Source organism: Poecile atricapillus, chromosome Z, assembly GCF_030490865.1.
Source record: "Poecile atricapillus isolate bPoeAtr1 chromosome Z, bPoeAtr1.hap1, whole genome shotgun sequence".
Classification (NCBI taxonomy): Eukaryota; Metazoa; Chordata; class Aves; order Passeriformes; family Paridae; genus Poecile; species Poecile atricapillus.
This window is the reverse complement of record NC_081289.1, coordinates 11,799,635-11,822,216: the sequence shown is the minus strand read 5'-3', so window position 1 is coordinate 11,822,216 and position 22,582 is coordinate 11,799,635. Positions and strand designations below refer to the sequence as shown.

Here is a 22,582-nt window from a genome sequence, read left to right as displayed (position 1 = left end):
AGAGCATTCAGGTTAAACTTCATTATAGGTGAGGATGTACATGTCACATAACTGCATTTTTCACATATAAAAAGAACACAAAACTGGATACTGTTCTAAAATGGTGACAAATCACAAAAACCAGTATGCATTGGCAATTGAAAAATTTCATGACCTTTCACACACATGCATTTTTTCTGAAATCTGACAAAAGGAAATACTTGCCTGCAATGCATGCTGAAGTGTTCAAACTTCGATACATGATGGAGAGAAATCATGTGAAATCTATCTCTCCATGTCCAATATATATCATCAGTACAGAGAAATACTTCCAGTTGATTTCAACAAGCTTTTGAATTGCAGTTTAAAACAAAGCTTCTGAAGGCCAAATTCTCTCCTTTGTCCCCCATCAGCTGCCACAAAGAGCTAACATCCTTGTGATTTTATATCACAAATCAGTGTGAGCCATCTCAGCGTGGAGCTCTCCTTTTCCCTGTCACCTTCATCAAATTTCCTTTTCTCCCATTTTATCCTGTTACTGAAGATCAATTGGGCAGTTGGTAAATTTAGGAAAATGTATGAGGAGCATTGCTTCCATTTCCAAGCTGTGATCAGCACCTTTGAGAACAGCGTAATTATGAACAGATGTAATTAATTCCTGCAGCACTTTCTGGAAAGGTCACAGTGGGATGTACTGTACTTTGTATCATAAATCCTTCTGAGTGAAGTTCTGATAAGGCAAAGAAGCAGCACAGTGTGCACAAAGATCTCAGATCTGTTCAGGTCACTTAAATATGATACAAAATTCTCAAAAGGGATACGCTCTTGTCCAAGTTTCCCTGTAAGGACAAGGAACTTGGAAAGTTGAGCACTTCGGTCTGGCTGTTTCTGACTTTTGTATAACACCAGCAAGAAGCATCTGCTTCAGCTTTCCAAATAATTTATTTCAAGATTTGTAAACCTTTAAAAAAGAAAAAAGAAAGCCAAACTCACAACCAAAATGAAATTGCTGATCTTTTTCTACTTGAATTAGAGGCAACAATTAAAAGGAGATTTGTAAGGACTGTGTGTGATTCTAGTTAATTAGAGATGCCAAACTTTCAGATAATTGTTACATCTGTGCAAGAGAAGGGGTTTATTAAGGGGGCAGAGTCACCATTCATGGCCTATCTTGCTAATAATACACCAAGTTTCAATGAAGCCAGTTCTTATTCTTCCGTCTTTTGTTTCATGTCATAACAATCAATTACTATCATCAGCTCGGCTGAGAAAAGCTGCTCTGCTCTCCTGAGCAGCATGGGGTTGTTCTGGCATCCTTTGAACAAGGGGGTTGTGAATTTTTTTTCTTATTGGATGGGGAAGGATTATGGGTATTATTTTATGCTTGGACCCATACCTGCCACAGGTAAGTGTGTGTGTCTCTGCACATAAAATCATCTTGTCTGAGGTGCTGGAATGCTTGTTACACACTTGTATCACTGCTTGTTAAGTGGGTTGTCAAAGTGTACCTGAATTGGAGGTAGGGCTTCAGAGACTCTTCTTATGTTTTGGAAGTAGCCATAGCAAATTCACAAGGTCTGTATTGGCTGCCATGGAGTGGCAGTGCATTCCACGCAGGGGCGCAGTGGCCCGGGTTCCCGTTAGCAGAACAGAACCAAGTGGGACGTGCAGATGAAGCCTGTTCTCTCCTCCCCACACACAGCCACCCGTGGCACCTGCGTGGGTGTGCTCGCTCTCACAGCTCCTGTAGCCAGCAGGTCTAAGAGCACATTCTCAGATTAATGTACTCGTCCCCTCCCCACAGCTCATCCTAATCACAAGTGCCAATTTTACTTGAAAAGTCACTCAAGACTGAAAGACGTCAGTTCTCCACAGGACCCTCATATGACGAAACAAAAAGTCTCAGACACAGAGCAGGGTCCGTCCATTAAGTATTTTTCAGAACTACACAATGCATAGGTACACCTCCTAGAACAAGTTCTCCTAGAACAAATTCCTGACAGGCACTCCCCATAAATTACCTGATGCGCATATCTTGGGGCTGGGTACATGGGTTTGCTCAGAAAAGTTGGTATGTTGCTATACTAAAGGGTTTATAAATATTTTACATTTTTTTAACAGCAGCTACAGTTTAGAATTCTTTTGTCTTTGTTTTTTCCTGGCTTCTCCTTTAGCAAGGCAGGACAGTCAACCACTTTGAAATAAATATGACTTAAATTCATTTTAAAGATCATTTGGAGGTTCATTGCCTTAGAATGGAACATGTTGGTTTTTTAGATAAAGTTCTTTCATCAGTCTCCCACAGTATGGTTCCTCTGCATTTTTACCCACGCCTGTGTGGTAAAACAGCGAGAGTAAATCCAAACACTTCAGGAAGACTTTTTTCCACAGACAAGTACAGTTGAATGTACATAATTAAAATTTTATTAGTGAGACACTTTGGTCTAGGTAATCTCCTGTTACCCTAGACTGTTTTTTTATTCACTTTACATTCTTTTGTCTCTAGGAACTGTAAATGGATCAGCATTTTCAGCATGCATGTTAATAATGTCCCAGATAACTGCTACATTTGAATTTGGTGTTACTGTATCTCCTGAAAGAGCACTTTAGTCCACAAAATACAATTGTAGTTCCAGTTCTTTCCTGAAGTCCTATTCACTTGTTACCTGAAAAAGGTAATTTCCTTATATCTGAGTTTGCCAGTGTTCCACGAAGCCAAGGCTTCACCCCCACAAAATTTCACATCCTCGGGTATTAAAAACTTGAACAAGAGTTCAAGTACCACTTTGGGCAGGTACAAATGCAGTACTGAATTCACCCTGTATTATCAGTCTCTTGCAACACTGGTGAGTTCTCACTTGGAAAGGAATCACCATTGTCTCCCTCTTTTCTGGATCTCAGGACTGCTGGCACAGCTCAGCTACCAACTGAGTTCCCTAAGGTTAGCATACTGGTTATGGGCTGTTTCAGCAGTTTAGAAAACAGTGCTTATTTTTAGACTGGCAATGGAATCTCACTGTCAAAAAAGAAAAAAAAGGTGCATTACTTTATTCCTTTTCTTGCTCTTATTTGGCTGCTGTCAATTGTTACTGATTTTTAAAGCAAATTTAGCTCATCCTCTTTCCTAGGATTACTCAATGTGCTGAATACTCTGGGTAGAACAGTTGTGGTTTCTTTGACGAGGTCTTCTACCTGCATGTGAAGAACCTGTTATCTTATTCCATGTAACAAGTAACAGTAATCATATCAGAACAGCTTATGTTGAACAAATACTTTTATTTACAAGAGCATATGTGAGTTTTAAAATAAAAAAATGAAACAAGTCTACTTTCAGTCTTCAGCCTGCTTTAGTTTAAGTCTCCAGTTTGACTCATTTGGCTTTCTAGTTTGAAGATAAATTTGTGGCAAAATGGTGGTAATCTAGTAATTTGGTGCCAGTCTTGGCACTGGAAACCGCCTGGCAGAGCTTAGTCTCTCCGTACATAGAAGATATTATATCCAAGTTCAACCATGCCCCCAATCAGCAGGGCCCAGAGCGGGATGAACACATAGGCCAGTTTCATGGTGGTGAATCGCTGCAGCTTCGCGCACAGGGCGAGGCAGAAGGCCAATTTCAGCAGCATTGCAATGAGGTACCAGACTTTCTTCTTCATGTTCTGGGAGCCATTGCGAGGGTCAAAGCCAGACTTGCACCGTCCAGCCATTTTTACAATTAACATAACTAGAAGAATTGTATCAAATATCCACACTGGAATAAAAATGAGGAACCAGTTCCACGGTGCTTTCTCATCCAACTTCAGCACCAGCATGATCAGGAAGAGTAATGTAAAAAGCCATGTCAGCAGCACTCTTTGCGCCAGGGACATTCTCATTTAAACAGCTTTGAGAGGAAGTCCTTCACTGTCAGCAACAACCTAACAAAACAAAAGGGGGAGGGAAGGCATCAGAAGATGGCACTACACCACCATTAGGCATATTCCATAAAGGAGACCAATTCCTTGCTCCCGCTTTCCCACTCACCCACATACTGCTTCCTAGCACTTTCATAACTACCACGCTCAGCTGAACAGTGTTTGTTCCAGTCCACCATTCCCTTGGAGTGCCTTAAGTCAGCTGTGTAACTGCCTTAATCTAAATTTGTTCTGTGAAACAAACTGTACTTTAATCCTAAATAAGCTGTCAGACTCATTTAGGGATTTTTGAATGCTAAGGATATGTTTAGATCCATTTTCCACCAGCACTCATAGCTAACACTTGAAAACAAAATGTAACAATTCTGTCTCTGTAACAAAATCTCTCTGTAATAAAATAATAACAAAATAATACTGTAACAAGTAAAATGTGTTTCAGCACAAAGGAGCACAAAAATCCCCGGAGGGAACCTGCAGTTTGTAGAGCTGCAGCTCAAGTGACCTGGGTTCAAACTGAGCCAGTGAGCACTGCCCAACTTTCTGTCAGCCAGCAATCTTGAAATTACTAAAAGCTACAGATAATGCTTGCTTTTTGGCAGGTATCTCAAGTATTCAGACATTGGCTGACAGGTTTATTGGCTGCATAGGATATTTAAATTTCTCTGTAGTCATGACGAAAAAAAACCAAGACAAATGCATCTGCCACTACAGTCATGAAAGTTAAGTTTTTATATTCCTAACTAGAAAGCTTTTATCACTGCATCTGCCAAAAGCCTTTCTCTACAAGTGTAAAAAACTGAAGTGTGAAGGACTGTGATCTTCCTCTATTTCATGCTACAAAAATGAATATTTGCCAGTGAAATGGTGCTGAAATAGGTATTTTAATTATGTAAAAAAATTAAGTTAAAAATTTTAATAATTCTCTTTATGACACTAATAGTCTCCCAACTGAAATAAGAAAATGAGCTTTGATTTGCTCCAGACTGCAATAATATTTGAATTATTGAAAGTGTGATGTTGTGTTCTGAAGCACTGAAGCCCCAGCACCAGCTGCTGAGGGAAGGACAGGAGCTGCTTCCCCTCTGTGTCTCCAGCACCTGTGCCCAGCAGCTGCTGCTGCCTCCTCTGTGTTATTACCAATGCACACAACATCACCTGATTATGGCTGCTGAACTCACCCAACAAGAAGAAATCTACTGCTACGTTTTTCTTTTTAACTGGGATATTTTTTTCCAGATTTGGAAGTTGTATTCCAAATTGAATTGAAATTCTGTACTCAGGTAAGATTGGCTACTGGAAAGAAGTAAAAGCTGCTGTCTCAACTGGTTATGAGATGACCTTACAGTGAGGAGATAACAATTCTGTACATCACTGAAATCATCCTACAGTTTCTATCTGCATCTTCTGATATACAGTTCAACAGATCTGCTATTTTGTACAATCTGGGTTTGATGTTTGAATGGATTTGATTTAGTGGATAGCAGTAAGATTTCTTGTAAGAAGATCCAGTTTTGCTTAAAATAATCTAATTTGGAGTTGCAGTCCCCTCTTTGTTTTGGGGGTTGACACACTTGTATCCAAAGCAGGCCAGTTCCTTAAGCTGAACTAGGAAAAAAAAAAAAAAAAAAAAGTTTAAGGTAGGATTTTGTAGTTTTGCTTTTCACAATCTCAGTTCTGCTCAGATCACCAAAGGATTGGTGAAAGCCAGTTCCTGACAAGGTGGAACCAAGACCCCCCACCTTTCCCTTCCTTAGGGAAGAGATTAAGCTCAGAAGCAGCACTCAGGAGTTATGGGGACAAAAAAAAAACCAAAACAAAACAGAGAAGGTTTAGATATCATTGTTTTGCTCTTGTTACAGAAACAAACCTAAACCAGATGGCAGGGGATTATAGAATTACTATGTCTGGCCTAAAGCATTTACACAGTATTTTGAAAACACTTGCAATATTCTCAAGTGCAAGTCTGTGGCTAAAATGAAGAGTCATGATCTGAAGTTTCAACATTCTTTTCACAAGAATGTTTTTCAAAACCAGTTCTAGAAATCAATGCTACAAACACTACAAGAAAGATACTCTCTTATTAACAAACTGGAGAAAGCAGAAACCAAACAGAAACAGACTGGAAACTTGGGTCTGAAAGGAAAAATGAAACTCAACACTCTTAGAAGTATCAGGTTATCAGATACTCAAAGGTGCTATCACTTGTCTCTGGAGGAAACACAAGGCTACTGAAGATGTATTACATGAGGCTACTCAATTTGAAGGTTGCTCACTTGAAAATACTTTCCATTTACTAAGAATCACTTTGCAACAACTGGAAAAAACAGGCAGAAAATTCAGCATGGGAAGAAGTTACACTGCTTTTCTCTGACCTAACAGACATTACTGCCAGATTGGGAAGGACTGCAAGGCTCCAGTCCTTTCAGAGGCATTTTTAGATGAAAACTCAAGAAAATCCAAGTGTACTTTTGAGATCTTAAAGTCCAAGAAAGCTACCAGATTTTGAAGGCTGAGAGCTAACAGTGAGTAACATAACAGTGAAAGGTTTGATTACATGGAGCATTTGATTATCTCATGATGAAAGAAAGATGATGGGCAGGTTCTTTGCTAGAGCCCACTTATCCCAACAACATTGAAAAGGATGCAGCTGTACTACAGGTCTGAACTGGCTCTTCAGTGAGAACACTGATGGATGTGTGAAAATAAAAAAAGCTCTTGACTCCTATTATAGGACCTACATAATTAGGGAGTGAAAATTTTCAGTGAGGAGAAGCTATCCAAGGAGTATCACTGACCTTGGTGGAATGATCTGCATAACGAGGATATTATGATAGCTAATTCTGTCCTGTTTAGAAGAAAAAAATAGAGAGGAGGGCAACTTACATATGACACTCAGCTCAGTTGCAATGATAACATGAACCTATACATTTAGATTTAAACCTTTAACATCGCCTAAAAAAGTCCTGAAATTCGTATTATGGTGAAACCATATTAAACAGAACCCCACTTCGATTAAATACCGTTTTAGAGCCTATTCCTATCGTATGGGTAATTTAACACTTCGAAAGAAATACTGCGGTAGGCCCGATTTAAAACCCCATTTAAACACAGCTTTGTATTCAAAAACTCGGCCCCTCCCTCGGCCTCACGGCCTTGTCCCGCCAGGCCCCGCTTCCCCGGCCGTGCCGGCGGTCCCCGAGGCGGAAGCCCCCCTTGTTGTCCATCACCTACCGCAGATCCCGGCGCATCCCCCGGTCCGCGGGGCCCGCGCTCAGCTGAGGGGGCGCCCGGCCCACCCCTCCGGCTCCGCCTCAGGGAACCGCCCGCCTCCCTCACCCGCCTCGAGACTGCTATTGGCCAACGGGAACGCGCGTCCTGCCGCTCTCCATTGTCATTGGGTAAGGCTGACGTCGCTCAACTTAACCCCGCCTTCCTCCCATCAGCCGTCGGTGACGCCCCTCGAGCTCCGGCCGCCACTCCCAGTGGGCGGTGGATCACCCTGAGCCCCGCCCCCGCCGCTAATTGGTGAAAGGGGCTGTCCGTCATAGAGACCCCGCCTCTGTCCCGCTTCTTGTCGTTCAAGCGCCACGCCTCCTCTCTCGCGCCCTCGTTGGGCTGTGCCGCCGCCAGTCACGACTCGACCCCGCCCCCCAGGGGGCGGGAGGGGCCGCCGTTGGCTGCCGGCCCGTGCCGGCCCCGCCCCCGGCCCGGCGGCGCGCGCGGGTGGCGCGCTGTTGCTGCCGCCGCTGGCGCCTGGACGCGCGCGCCGCTCCCCCCGCCAGCTGTTGCCTCGCGCGCGCCTTCCCGCCGCCGTTGCGTGCGGCGCGCGCTGCCCCGCGGCACCGGCGAACGGTGAGATGGCGGCGGGGGAAGCTCCGGCACCCGGGGGGGGTCCGGAATCGGGGGGGGCCCCGGCACTCGGGATCGTCCCCGCCCCGCCGGGACAGCGGTGGGGGGAGAACCGGGGCGGCGAGTTCCCCGCGCGGCTGGGGAAGGGGCCGACCGGAGCGCGAGGGGGGCGGCCGAGCGAGGCGGCGGTGCCCTCTCGATGCTGGGCGACAGCGCGGCGGAGGCTCGGGGCGCGCATCACCGGCGGTGCTGTCGCGGCTTCCCTGGCTGGGCGTCGGGAGCGAGGCGGCTGCCGCCCCCCACCCCCTCCCGGGGGAATCCCGGCCGGGGCAAGGGCGGGCGGCCGCGGCCTCCGCGGCGCCGCGGTTCCCTCCCGCGGGAGCCGGCGCGGTGCCGGCGCCGCCGGGGCGGGGGGTCCGAGCGCAGCTCCGAGCGGCCCCTGCTCTCATCGGGTCCGGCCGCGCCGTCTCGGAGCCGTCGGTGCCCGGGCTGCCGTGTCCGCCGCCGCCGGCGTCGGTGCGGGCGGCAGAGGTGCAGGTACGGTCCGCGGCCCTTCCCGTGCTTGGGGCTGTGCCTGCCCGCTCCGGCTCTGCTGTGAGGCGCCTTCTCCCCGCTGAGCTGCTCGAACGTACCGTGAGCTGCCTCAGTGCCTGTGTCAGGTGATACAAGGTGTTTTCTGCTTCCCTTTTAAGGTCCTGCATTTCAGCATCTTCATGTTCGTCTCGGACCTCGTTTCTTGTATTCTTGTGTTTTACGTGCGTTCATGTTTTGTTTTTCTTTACCCTTGTTTTGTTTTGGTTTTTTTTTTTCCTCCTTTCCACCCTAAAACAGTGGCAACCTGACCACAGCTTATGCTTGGTTTTCCGTTTGGGAATCAAAATGTTAGGGAACTTCACTCAAAATTTATGCTGTCACATTCATTTACTTGATGTTTTATTTGTTGTCTTTTCGGTGGGAAGCAAAGGAGCTGGGGAAAATTTATCTTCCAGTACTAGAACTGTCCAGGTGTTACTTCTGTTTCTCATACATAGCCTCTGAGTGGGTGTTACTCAGGTGTATCAGATTCACTGAAACTTTGAGTCCATAGTGTCAAGCTCTGTGCCAAAATTACTGCTTTTATATGTTATTGATCACTTGAAAAGTAGTGCTGCCAGGTCTTGCATTTCCTTCCAAATTTGCCAGTGTCTTATCCATCTCTCATATAATTAGCTGGAAAAAGTAATTAATTGGAAAACCTGACTTGTTGAAAGTACTTTAATTAATGTTCTGAAATTCTTTGTGATAAAACTTTCCCATAGAAAATACAGTTTGTCTTACAGTTTGGACACATGAGTTCTCTAATAGGAATGAGACTGCGTACAGTGTGTCATCAGTAATTTGTCAGCTTATATCTTCCTGTTGACGATGTTAAACAGATGGTGGTATCTGTTTTATCAGGGAGAAGTGCTTCACTTGAAATAACCTGTTAATCCTAGTAAGTGAATCCTAATATCTTCAGCTGCACTTGGAATGGTCAGTAAGCAGCAGAAGGGTGTATTTCTGTTACATACATTAGTGCTTGGCATCAGACTTTCTGTTTCCCTGAGGTTAAGAGGCTAAAAGTGTTCTGTGAATAAATTTCTGAGTTATAAATAGCTGTATGCATTTGGCTATTTTTGTAGCTCTGAGTTTTGGTGATCTACTTTGATTTGCCTCTTTGCTTGTGACTCCCTGGAAAGGATAATCCTTTTCTCAGAAGTCTTATTTCTGTTCCAGTAAGGTGTTTATGAATGTATGTATGCACATCACCTTGATGGACTCCATTGTACAGTATTTGCAAGCAACTTTCATTTCTGAAGGTGAAGGTTGAGAGCAGTGCTTGGAACTTGTGTATTTAAGATCTCAATCCCTGTTTGAAGTGGAATGTTTGTGCAGTTAAACGTTCTGTTGCTATGTTTTACTGCCAATGTATGTTTTTATTCTGGATATAAATATTACGAAGGATAAAACATAAGCCTGAGTCACCATAAAAAGAATTCGGAAACCTAGTTGGTTTAATTCAGTGTTTGTACTATAACTTTTTCCTCTTGTGTTGTGTGGAATGTGACATACGGATAAGTTGTCAGTAATTGTTGGGAACTCCATGGAGAATTTCAAGTATTCTGGTACTACTGGATTTCTCCCAAAGCAGAGTTAGCTCAGCTTGTCTCAAAAAGTTAATCCCAGGTGTATCCATAGCTGCCAGACATTGGTGTGAATTCGGGGAGAAATCAAAGTCCTGTAGGTTTTGAAATAGGAAACAGTGTTGGTGGGTATTGGAGGGGGGACATAGGTGTGTTAAAGAATTCCAGTCAACCTGGTTTGAGGCAGTTGACGAGGCAGTGAGGGGTGGAGCGCTCTTGGATTTGAACAATGCTGTTCCTGTCACAGCTGGCAGGGGTCACTGGAAAGCAGTGGACTTTATTTCTTTCCTAATTCTCCAAAGTTACATATACTGTCTTCCTTGGCTTTTTCTATATATCTATCTTTACTTATTTCTAGCAGAAATATTATTGAAGATTTTTATTTTTTTTTTCTCAGGACCCCTGTGAGTGAGAATGGTAACAGTCAAAGACTGGGGTTTGGGTTTTCTTTTGTCTGTGAGGAAGTTCTTTCCATAATAAACAGTGTTGTTTATGGATTCATCATCAGACAGTTTATGTGCATTTTTAGCGAGACTTACTAAAGGCACAAAGCTTGTACAATTGCTTTCTTTGTCTGTCTTCTCCTATTTAAGTCACTTCTTATTCAGATGATGACACTGAAGTTAATGGCAACTGAAAGACATTAACTACCTACACTGTGACAAATTTTTATAGAACTTTTGACAGGTAGTAACCCAAATTAATATTCCTACCCAAAAAAGGCAGTCATAATTGAGTCCCTCCCTTCTCCAAGAGGTGAGCAACTCTTGGGCAGTCTATGTGCTAAGCTCTGAGCCATCAGCAGTAGCCTACTTCTACTGGCCCAGCCAAACACTTGGGATGGTTGTTATGGGTGGGGGGGTAGGAAAAATATTATGGGTGGGGTGGAACAGGACAATAGGGAGCTGTGGGACAATGGTAAAAGCAGGCAGACTTAATTGCTTCTGCCCACAGAGCAAGGTAGGCCTGTTTTTTCTCTAATGTTTTTTTGTTTTATAAAGGAAACAAAACAAAACTCTTGGGTACCTGGCAGAGATACTGCTCTATCTTACTGTGTGAGGACAGTTGACCACCACTTACTCAGAAATATGCGGTAGTGTGAAAAGTAGCAGACTTAGAAAGCTTTAAATGTCATGTTTTCTCCCTTGAGTTTACTGTGCTGTTATTCATAAAGGGCCTTCTTGATGGGTGCAGAGGAAATGGTTAATTATTTGAAGAAATTATATTCAAATTTTTAAGGAGAACCCAAAGAGCTTAATAAATTGTCATAAGGGAAAATAGAGTTAATACTAATTTGAGCTATAATGTATTGCTGTGTAATGTTTGGGTATGCTCTACATGTAATCATAGAATAATTTAGGAAAGGGTCATTGGAAGTCTGGTCCAAGCACATCTCAGAGCAGCTTCAAAGTTAGAGCAAACACAAATACATATAGAGAGATAGCCATTGTATTGTCAGGAAATTTGAAAATACAGCTTGTGTTTGTGGTGGGTTTTTTTGTGTTTTTTTTTTTTTTTTTAGTTGAAGAGGAGGATAGCAGGGGGTTCCTAGAACTATTCTCTTATTTCTTAATTTATGCATGTGAAGGGGATTTTTTCCAAATTTGTTTCTGCTGGGAATACATGTAATGTTCAGTATTTAATTCTTTGCTCATTTGAGGTGGTGTTAGTAGATGTTCTCCAAAGAGCCTAGATGGCTTTCTGGAATGAGTCCAAGCATTGGACTCCTATTTGCAAATACTTTGTGGTTCTGTTCTTAAAAAACAAAATACAACTGCAGAGTGGGAGAAGAAATTAAAGCAATATCACATCAAACGTGAAATCGTGCAAGCCCTGCATTTTGGAAGTTGGCCAGCGCCAGATGCTTTTGGGGTTTAGGTGGTTGGCAGATGCTGGCTTGGCAGCTAAACACTCTTGGTGTTGATCTGTCTGAGGGACAGTTTGTTCTGTGTGTGGCTCATATTCTCCTTGGTATTGGCTTCTGGCTGCTGTGGGGTCGGGTTCAGGGGAGTGTTTGGATGGCCAAATACAGCCCAGTGATCTCTTTGGATGCTTCCTTGCATCCTGAGCTATGAAGCTTGAGATTCCCTCAGCTGTGTGTTTATTTTTTTCCCTTATTATTATTGTTATTGTGTGTTTAAATAGCTGCTTTCTTTTCGAATGGGAGTAAAATCTTGGCTTCAGTGACTTCCTGTGGTAGTGAGTTTAACAGTCTACTTATGTGTTGTAATATAGTATTTCTCTGTTAAAAATTTGGCTTTGCTATCGTCTCAACTTAGTTAATAAATGAAGTAGCCTGTGTTATTGGGAAGCTGTTGTTTTCATGACTCTATTTTCTGTTTTTCTCTTGAAGTCTCATTTAATTTATTATAATGCCTTACTTTTCTGTTCATGGTTGCCTGTTTAAATAGGAGAGTCTTTCACATGGTTGGTAATTCATAGCCCTTCTCAGAACCCCTCCCCCAATATTTTAATATTCTTCTCCCAATAAAATAGGTGTATTTCAAGTCATATTGCACACATAATCAACAGAGCTGTACTGCAGTGTTTTCCTTGTCATTCCCCTTTTATTCAGGTCTCTGCTCTTCTGACTGTATTATATTGGATGGAAGAGGTCTCTGAGCTGCCAAAGTTCCTTTTTGGATTTGAGATATCAGTTTTTAAGGCTTTGAGTGGTGCTCATAGTTCACTCCCCCTGCCTTCCCTTACAGATAACATTGACATGGTTGATACTGAATATATTTTGCCTTTTCATTGTTAAAATTCATACATATTCTTAAGCTTTGCTAGTTTAAGTTGGCCATCTAGAAATGTTACTACTTCAGGTTTTCTTTTCTTCTTTGCAGTATAAAAGATAAATATAGTGAGCACTGCTGGACCTTTTTACAGAAGCTTAAAATGTGGAATAATAGGACAGGGTTCAGTTCACTCTATTCCAGAACTTAATTTAGGCAGTACTTCATAAAAACCCTAATCTACTGGTCCAAATAGGAGGAGGAGGGGGGAAATAGCCCTAATTAGTGGAGATTACTGTGTTAATGGTGGAGAAGGCTTACTGGGAGAGATCTGGAGTGTTCACGCTGGCTGCGGTCAGAGGTGCCTTGGTGCCGTAGCACGGTGCGAAGCTCTGCGGGTGAATCGCGCGAGCGGCTGTGGCGCAGCAGTGGCAGGCAGGCCCTGGGAGTTGTCTCCTGTGCCATGGGCTGTGGGGCTGGAAGCTGGCGACTCGGGACAGTATACTGTGGTGATACTGGTCTAGAGTGGTTCAAACACTTGTGGAGCCTTACAGGGCCATCGTGACCTTTGCCATCATTTGTGTGGATGTCTTTAGGAAGAGGTTGCTTCTGCTTGAAGTTCCCTCTTTAGAGCTCTGGGAGCCAGCAGGAATGTGGGGCATCTCTGTAAGCAATCCGTATCTGTCAGGGCCTGATGAGTAATGACATGGTGTCTGTGTTCATCTTTCTACTAAAAGTCTGATGGTTGAGTACTTACCTGGAATTTGCCATTTCTGGATGCTCTCATCCTTCAACAAGGTAGTCACCAGGCACATGTATGCTGGATGAGGCCCTGAATGTCTGCCTCTGTCACTGCAGTGTGCTAAGGTATGTGAAAGCTAGTGGAACATAAAGAGACCAGACTAGGAAAATTTAGTCTGTTTGGTTTCAGGATTAGGATGGTTCTGCATGAAGGAGACAGGGATTTGTGTGCACTTTGCCTTGGACTGGCACTGAATGGAAGAGCTGCAGGCCAGTGGTCTGTGATCCAAGGAGCTTCTGGGCACTGATATCAGGTGATCAATAGCCTGCCCTATGCAGACTGGATGCTGCTGTTAATCTTCATTATCCAGTTAACTGCTTGCAGGGAAGAATGTTGATTCCAGATTTTGTTCAGTGCTTTGGCTGGTTTTGATCTGTGGCAATATATGTTTTCATAGACAATGGACTATTTGGAAGTCTTTGACATCTTTCCAAAGGTTCTTTGAAAGTCCATGTATGTTCACTTGCTCTTGTTTATCAGTTAGTTTGACATGTCCAGAAATACTGATAGACTGAGACATGATCTTCCTGTGTAGAAACTGCTGATTAGACCCTATCAGATAGTCTTCAGGTATAATGGTGTTCCATTTTTAATGATTGTTTTGAGGACCTTGCCAGATACACATGTAAGGCTTGTTACTCTGCAATTCCTTGCTTGGATCACTCCAGAGACTATTTTTTTTTTTAAGAATAGAAGCTCAGCATTTTCAACTGTGTTTCTACAGAGCAGCGGCTGTTACAAGAGACAGCAGCTTTTTCTGACAGCTCAGCCACTTCATGCCTCAGCTACTTCAAAAACTTGCTGGATAACTATTTGTAGAACATGATGCAAACTTGGTGATTTAGGAGTGGTTTTCAGCTTCCTGACTGTAGTCATCAAGAAGCCACAACTCTTCTGTGCAGTGCCTGGTGACAGATAAACATGTCTTCCTAAACACAGTCAGTATTTCCAGTGAGCAAGATTTATTATTGCGTTAAGAATCTCAAGAGAGAAGAAAAAGGAGCATGGTGTTTTATTTCAAGGTGGAGACTATATTTGTTTGTTTGGAGGTTGGTTTTTTTTTTTTTTCAAGTGTTTGTTAAGGCAGCTATATATATATAAATTAAAAAGTTGGTGTTTATAGAAATTCTGTTCCTTAATAAAGTTGTTATAGTTGTAAGAGCAGATGTATATATGCAGTGTTTTAGAGATTTCTCAGTATAAGGTTGCAAATGTTTGATGGGATAACAGGATAGTATTCAGTACAAAAAACAGGAATAGAAAGAACTAGAGATTGACCATGTGCTGGTTTTTATTTGTTTTTTTTAAATGATACAGCATTCTCAGAAATGGCTTTCAGATCCAGTGTGCTAACAGCAATTACTGTATTTGGTGAGAATTTTAAAACAGACATCTCTTATAGTAGATAAGAAGTAAAATTAACTTGAGTATAATTCCCGTTAAGGACTTGGATTTTTCTACATTATTGAACAACAGAATATGTTTAAAGATTAGAAGTTTTTTGTGAATTAGTAAATACTAATTAATACTGCATCAGGCTCAAAAGTAAATTATAGGAGGTGTAGAATCTTGGACTTCTCAGGAGTGCTTCCCCCCTATTTTTGTGAGTAAAGTATATATGAGATTGTGTCACGTTACTTCAAATGGAGCCATGAACCAGTTATGTAACAAAATTAGGAAACTTACACTGATCTTAAGGCTGAGGGCAGAGATTCCAGAAATGGCTGCAGCAGTTGCAACAACTGCACGCAATGTTCTTTTACCAGAACCTGAAATAAATCTCAGAAATCCTGATAGTCAACATGTTGTTGCTATTTCAGGCATCTGTGTAATTCAGGGGCAAAACAAGTATTCCTTGGGCGAGTTATTTTGTGTGGCATTTCTTTGCTTCAAATATTGATGTATTTGCTGTGGAAGTAAGGATGGCTAAATTGAGTCTACTTCCAAGCAGATTTTGAAAGCTGGTTCTCACTACCTGCTCTGTGCTGTGTCTATGATATCTTCCTGCTTTGGCTGGTGAGTGCTAAAGGGCATGAGCTTATAAGGAAATATGCAGCAGCAGAAATAGCATCAGATACAGTGGTTTGTGGGCAGAATACGGAAGCCTGAGAAAGTATCAGCATTTCAGCATCTGACATCGTACTGGAGGCACAGGCAGGCATGGACGTTCTGCCAGATGTGTCTGTCATCACATATGACACTCTGGGTACATCTCTATTCATAAAGAACATGAACAGCATAAACAGCAGCCAGCATAGGGTCTGATTCGTATTTTGTTGCTGTTTTATTGCTGCTGTTGGCCTTCTCAAGCAAACAAAAACCTCCCAAAATAGGCATCTAGGGATGTGATTTGTTTTCTCTAACCGGTTGTTTGAGGGTAACTGTATTTTGGGTTTTCAGGGGTTTTTGGGGTTTTTTTGAGATGAAGTGAAGGGCAGAGTTTGAAAATTAACTCTCATGAGCAGCATCCTAGGAATACTGGTATCCAGTTTTAGCAGAGGTTTTGGTTTTCCATGAGGAAAGCAAGTATGTTAATTCCTTTTTATTTACAAACTTGTATGACCTTGGATTGCAAGACAACTTGGGGGGGCTCGGCAGGCATGGCAGGAAGAGTACTTTCCATGCTTTGGTTGCAGTGTCTGGGGTTTTCTTAATTTGACTTGACATTTTTCCTTCCGTTTTGACTGCAGGTTTTCTTAAGGGTAGCTGGAAGGAACATGATAAAACCTCCACTGAAAGGTGTGAACCTGGGAGTGACAAGTTTCTCATTTGCTTGTATACAATTTGCAATTCTGAAATGCTGTTTTGGGAACAGTGATGCATAGATAAAGTACTTAAAAAGAACAGTGAGTGCATTGCTTAGTATTTGATGTTCCCTTTCAAAAAGGAGATGTAGATTTAATGGTTTATGTGTAATGCACATGAAAAGTAATGATTCTTTTGGAGCATTGCTTTAAGGCTTTCATCCTCTTCTTCATGGCAGTGGCAGAACTCCCCTGGGTTTGAGTGGAGGAAGGATGACTCCTGGTAAGTTTAGTGCTGTACCTGCATTACAGGGATACCTCCCTTGGTTTGTTACGCCATGGCAGAAGCAGCTTTTCAGTCAACAGTGGATGCCTAATATGACTAAGCTGTTTATTTGGCTCATTTAAACTTAAATTATCAAATAATGTCAGCAATTTGATGATAATGTTAACTTGCATTTTGATGTTAAACTTAGAAACTGAGGGGTTTTTCCTTCATTGAAGTTATTTTCTAGCTCTGCATTAACAAGTGTAATGCTTTAAAAGAGTCTGTGTGATTCAAATGTTGCCATAAAATTAGTTGTTTAGGCCATAGTCTTTACTGTTCTGATTCACTGTCTTTTCTTACTCTACATGCTAGGGAATGTTAGTGATGTTATGCTTGTGATTGTGAAACTGCAGTATGGAGGATCTAACATAATGGTAAAACAGTTCTGTCTTGGAAAGCAGTTTGAACCAGGTTGTAGTATTCTCATGGTTTTATATGATAGCCTTTTAAAAACTACTTTTAATTTCCTAAAGGTACTAAATGACTTTTAAAAAAACATTTGAAACAAAAGCAACCTAAGTTTTGCAGTTTTAATTCTGATGATGTATAGTGAACATGCAACTTCATTGCTTCATCAGTCTATGATCATACTGAGTTGAGAAGGACACTCAAGTCTTGACTCAATAGCTGGACGGTATCCTGACCATTCAGGTTGGGATTGCTATAAAGGGAACAGGTTCCTTGAAATACTTAGTGATTCACAGTGTTTACTGGCAAGGAAAGCAACTATTTGCCTATGAGTCCTTGCTTGTGTTGTATTTTTAATTATGTCTTTTTTCTAGTTGACGCTGCTTAGACTTGTATATTCTTAAAAAAAACCTGTTTTTTTTTTCTTTGTCACTATGGAAGTGAACAGTTTTATTCTGAACTTCTGTCAGTTCAGATTGCTTTAGACTGTCATTTAGAAGTGTATACATATGTTTGACTAGGGTCACCGAAGCACTGTGGATATGAGTAAAATTTCTAAATATACTTTGAATTTATTTCAATCCTATTTTAGTCAATAAGCACTGCACTACTGTGGGGCTTGCATGAGCTCTTAGCTACCTAAAGACATCTAAATATAAATTTCTGTGGCTTTTGAGAAACTGTAATTTGATTGCAAGGTGTATTGTGTAATATGATATGCCCTGAACTGGGAAGTAGCTAAGAAACCTTACTTCTAAACAGGGATCACCAAAACTAGGTAGTCCTCTCCGCTAAGCTTTAAGAAAGTAAGGAAGTTTTGATGAAAAAATACTGCTAGTTATTCTTAGCATTAACTGTGAGTTTAATGGAAATATAACAAAAGCTCTGTTGAATGTTACAGAGATGTTGTGATCAAGCTTTTATATTTGGATGCTTTGTGTAATCTCTGAAGCTGGGAGTATTTTTTTGTGTTGCTCTTAAGTCTTCTAGTTAAGATGAAGTTAATCTTGCTGTAGTTGCTCTGCCCAGGACATTGTACAACTGAGTGCTAAAGCTGGTCCCTATCCTAGATGCAGGTATTGGACAGAACATGGAACAGACAGCTGGATCCAGAGGGATGAGGGGAGAACCAGGCAGAAGAGCAGGCACTGCTCTGTCGTGCTTGTGTCTGTCAGCTGTTTTCACTCGTTCACTTTTACCCAGTTGATCCCAATGTACTTTAGAGCTGGGCTTTTACAGGCTGACCTCAGGATTGATGTCAGTTGGAAACATGAATGACAGAGTAACTTGTAATGAGTATGCAGAGTTCTGAAACTGCTAAAATACTTAGTCTCCAGTCTAAGGTGTTCAGTGAGCTGTGGGCAGATAGTCAGCCAGGGCTGCAGCTGAAGTGCCTTGAGTTGTTTCCTTCCATCCCTCACCTAGATAAGCAAGCTTGAGGCCGAGTCTATTAAATTCATAGTGTCTCACCTCATTAAATCCCCCAAAACCTAAAGACAAACTAAAAACCAAACCACAGATAAATGCCAGCTCCTGCAAGCAGAAACACTGGACAGAAATAATTCAATAAAGCTTTTCACCTTTCGTTACTGTGCTGTCTCAGAAATGTTTGTGTAGCTCTTGAAGAAAACATGTGATGTTTCCTAGTAGAGGTATTTTTACTTAGCACACCAAACCCTGTTTTGAGACATCCATCCCATGATTTTGTCATATTTACTTTTGTAAGCATCATCTTTGCATTTGTTTATGCAAATGTGTATGCAAATAAGCTTTAAATGACACCAAAATAGATTCTATGGAGGATTTAATGCAGAGTTTCTTAAAAAATATGAAAACCATGGATAATCTAAGTAACAGGTTTGTTGATAGAAATCAAATAAAGCTACTTCTTTATATTTAGTTTATAGTTTTGTCAGGTAATTGTTTCTTGAGGCAAAGGATTTTTGAGTGAATTGAAAAGCTACTGCAAACAAAGGTTACTGCCTTTAAAATGGCTGATCCACTTTTAGCCATATTCAACACAGTTCAAAGTCTTGGATTCATGAATTGATGTTTGGTTTCCTGAAATTGTCATTGACCTTGAAGAAAGACATCAAGTTAATGTAGCTGTTGAGGGAAAGGTTTCTGTCCAGGTTCAGCAGTTCTTTACTGCTGATGAGTTGTTCCAACCTTTTTCTCATCCTGTAATTAGGCTGGTAGGAAGTAGTGTGTATTGTATTTGAGAGGGGTGTTATTTAAGAGAAATGAGAAGGATTTAAAGGTCCTCCAGGATGAGGTCATGAAGACAGGGAAGGCAAGGGTACAAATGGGATCAGTTTCTGTGTGGCCCCTTCTTGCACTGGCACCTCTGTAGCAGTGAGCTGCTGTCACTGTGACTGTGTGATGTAGGTGGAGTGTATGGAGGCCGTGTGTGTGGGGGGAAGGATTTTATGTCACTTTTGAGTCCAGTGTAGGAAAGGATTTTTGAAGTAGTGTTTAATTGAAGAGGTTTTCCAATAAAAACGCAAGTCCTATTGTAAGCTTTGTAAGGGTGAGAAAGAAAAGTATGTGGTTTGCCAGGTTATATCAGAGTCTCTCTTAGGTTCCTTCCTTTTATGTGATAGTATTTTTATATTTATTGTGCAATGAATTCATAATAATTGATAGCTGCTCTTAGAAAAATAGACTGTTATCTGAAGCAAATAGATCAGAAACAATTACAGATGTTGACAGACTCATGGCTGCCAGCTTTAACTGACCTGATGTGACTTAAATTATATTTTCAACAGTGGAAAAATTTAGGTGTTTGCTTGCCCAGTTGCACCAATTGTCAGTGTTCTGATATTTCTGGAATTTTCAATGACTGTCTAAGCTCTCTGAGACATTTCTTTCTTCTGAGTTGTAGTTTTAGCTGAAGTTGTATAAAATATATCGGAGTTACACTGTTAGAAATCTTAAAAATAGGTTTGTTTGGGAAACATGAACATGTGTGGCATTATGTTTCTTAGAAATCCTCAGGCACTGATACAATATCAGTCCATTTGTTGAAGGTTTGTACTATAGTGTATATGGTGCACGTCCAAACTAAAGGCAGTATTATTTATATCTTTTAAGTAATTCACTATATAAAATATGAGTATGTCCATGCACAAGTCAGAGAAGAATGAACAAATGTCAGTGCAGAATTGAGTCTTTCAGAGAGTAATTTTTTAAGGAAATAGAATCATACAGAGTTGGAAGGGAGCCATAAGGATCATCAAGTCCATCTCGCTGGCCTTGCACAGGACAGCCCCGTCGATGTGGCCCTCCATTCAAAGCTGTCTTCTACCTTAATGTCTTTTTTGTATAATAGCACCCAAAAGTGCCCCCAGCACTCGAGGTGAGGCTGCCCCAGTGCAGAGCAGAGTGGGACAATCCCCTCCCTTGCCCAGCTGGCAATGCTGTGCCTGATGCCCCCAGGACAGGGCTGGCCCTCCTGGCTGCCAGGGCACTGCTGGCTCATGTTCAACTTGGCATGAACCAGGACCCCTGGTCCATTTCTGCAGCTGCTCTCCAGCCACTTGTTCCTCAGTCTTTAAACACAACCAGGGTTGTCCCAGGTGCAGAATCTGGCACTTTACCTTGTTGAACTTCATATGGTTAATACCTGCTTTAAAAAAAAATACCCAAACCCTGAAGTTTTGGTGATGATTAAAGTACTGTAAAGTGTCTTGAGTTACTCTAATGCTTGAGAGTTTCATAAAGACACTAAATTTATTGTACAGTTTTGATTTCCATCCCATTTGTTGAATGTTGCATTTTTCTTTGCCTTTCTTATCTGTGTAAAAGCTGTAAACAATTGTTTTTAAATCAAGAGGTAGATCCCAAATAATATTTTACTCTAAAAACTGCCTACAGGTTGATAATTATTGCTTCCTTTTAATGAAAAAATATTAAGTATAATATTATTGTTGATACTGACAATCTTATAGTAAAGTGTAACATTTTTACACAAGATGGATCTTGAAAAATGCTTGGTGTATAGTTTGGTATTTGGGGACTAAGCCAGTGCCATCCGTGTGATATCCTTAACCATGTCCTTGCCATCAGTGAGGTCACAGCTGGGATGCTGAGTCCAGTTCTGGGCTTCCCAGTACAAGAGACACACAGATACACCTGAAGGCTTGTTATGGTGGTTTCTTTGTTTTTTTGTTTTGTTTTTTTTTTATGAACCCTGGCTGATTACACAAAAGAAGACTGTAAAAATTAGTTTCAAGATACAAATATTTTACATAGGCTGAAAGTTGGGGTTGTGTTTTTGTTTTTATTTATTTATTTATTAAAACTAATTACAGTGGCATAAAAGACTAATGCTGTTGCTATTTGTTACCATTAAAACAACTGTAGAATTTTTCCTTGGTTTTATCTTTTTGACTTAGTTTTGGTCTACTGTTTTCAAGCAGGTATTAATTTTATGGTTAGTGAAGTTCTAGCACTGGTATTGTTTTCTTCTCCAAGTGTATCTAATAGTCTGTATGAATTTTTCTTGCATTTTATCATTATCCTGGGCTTCAGAATACTGTGTTGGGCTAATGACTGTAGGTTGCTTAATTTATCAGAAAAAAAAAGAGAAAAAGCTGTGTAATACAACTTTTGTGAAGTTCCTGTGAGACAATGACAGATCATCTCTGTGCAGTCTGTGTGTTAAACTGGGAACGAAGGACAAAAGTGTGTCTTTTGATGTCCTGTAGTAGCAGATTTGTATTTTTTTGTTTGCCTAGAGGAGATAGCCCAAACTCTTACTAAAAAAATGAGACAATGTGTAAAGTAAATGCAGCTGTTCAGTTACTTGCAGGTAACGGGAGTGTTTCTGCATTGCCTGTTTGGCCTTCGTAGGGAAGTGGAAGTAAAGTTCTGTCTCTTTCTGTTAACAGCCTAAAATGACTCTGTGAATTCAGTGGAATAAATGGCGTCCAAAGTAACTGATGCTATAGTTTGGTACCAGAAAAAGGTAAGATTTCTATTTGTTTTTATGGTGACTTGTGTTTATGTGTTAATATAACAAATATAAAATACTTACACATTACTTATTAGCATTGTATGAGAGTGAGTAGCTTGAAACTTTTCTTACATAGGTAAATAAATATTTAGTGACTGTATTTAGTGAAATGAAGTAGCATTTCATCTATGCTGAAAACTCCTTACTCCCTTGATTACCTGTGCTCTGCGAAAAAACCAAATTTTGCATTCTCAGTAGAGTGTTAATGTGCAGGAGAATGTTGTTTCTGTAGCACAGGAAAAAAATCTTTTTATTTAGAAAGTAAGAATTGAAACAAATTTTCTGTCAGTAACAATACGTACCCAAAAGAGAGAGTCTTGGCTCTCCATAATTTAATAAGTTTCTGTGAGTTAGTATTTTCCTTGGGTCTGTAACTGTCTTTTGGAGAGGGTACATCTTGTCCTCAAGTAAATAATGACAGTGGTCTAATAAACAGAAGTCCTGGTTAGTTTCTAGCAAAGCAACGGTTACTTCCTAGAAATAAGATAATACTGCTTTGTTGAGGTCTTTGCAAGAGTGAATTACTGTTGAAAGAGCAGAAAAAGTAATTTTGCTGACTTAATTTATACCAATCATTCAATTAGGTATTAAAAACTTGAAAATAATTCGCAGTTTAATGATGAGTTTTTTGTTTGTATTTTTTGCCA

General features: G+C 41.1%; 2 protein-coding genes across 7 annotated transcripts in view; one reads left to right on the top strand and one right to left on the bottom strand.

The window, feature by feature from the left end:
- Window positions 1-3,235: 3,235 nt before the first annotated feature.
- On the bottom strand, window positions 3,236-7,234 carry LOC131573671 (transmembrane protein 60). Of its 2 annotated transcripts, XM_058827852.1 has the most exons (3): window positions 7,122-7,202; window positions 6,686-6,735; window positions 3,236-3,893 (listed from the first exon to the last, which is right to left on the bottom strand). In XM_058827852.1, the coding sequence occupies exon 3, from the start codon at window positions 3,849-3,851 to the stop codon at window positions 3,447-3,449; it is 405 nt and encodes a 134-aa protein (XP_058683835.1). In that variant the 5' UTR covers window positions 3,852-3,893; window positions 6,686-6,735; window positions 7,122-7,202; the 3' UTR covers window positions 3,236-3,446. The 2 variants fall into 2 exon arrangements, with proteins under 2 accessions (XP_058683835.1, XP_058683834.1); XM_058827851.1 differs by lacking the exon at window positions 6,686-6,735 and having other exon boundaries at window positions 7,122-7,234.
- A 372-nt stretch (window positions 7,235-7,606) lies between these two features.
- LOC131573242 (protein PHTF2-like) overlaps window positions 7,607-22,582 on the top strand; it is a 61,738-nt gene continuing 46,762 nt past the window's right edge. For 3 of the 5 annotated variants that reach the window (XM_058827002.1, XM_058826999.1, XM_058826997.1), the window contains exons 1-2: window positions 7,607-7,742; window positions 21,811-21,887. In XM_058827002.1, the coding sequence (XP_058682985.1) occupies window positions 21,843-21,887 (45 nt within the window). In that variant the 5' untranslated portion in view covers window positions 7,607-7,742; window positions 21,811-21,842. Of the gene's footprint in view, window positions 7,743-8,273; window positions 8,399-21,809; window positions 21,888-22,582 lie in introns of those variants that run through there. The other 2 variants (XM_058826998.1, XM_058827003.1) reach the window with 2 other exon arrangements.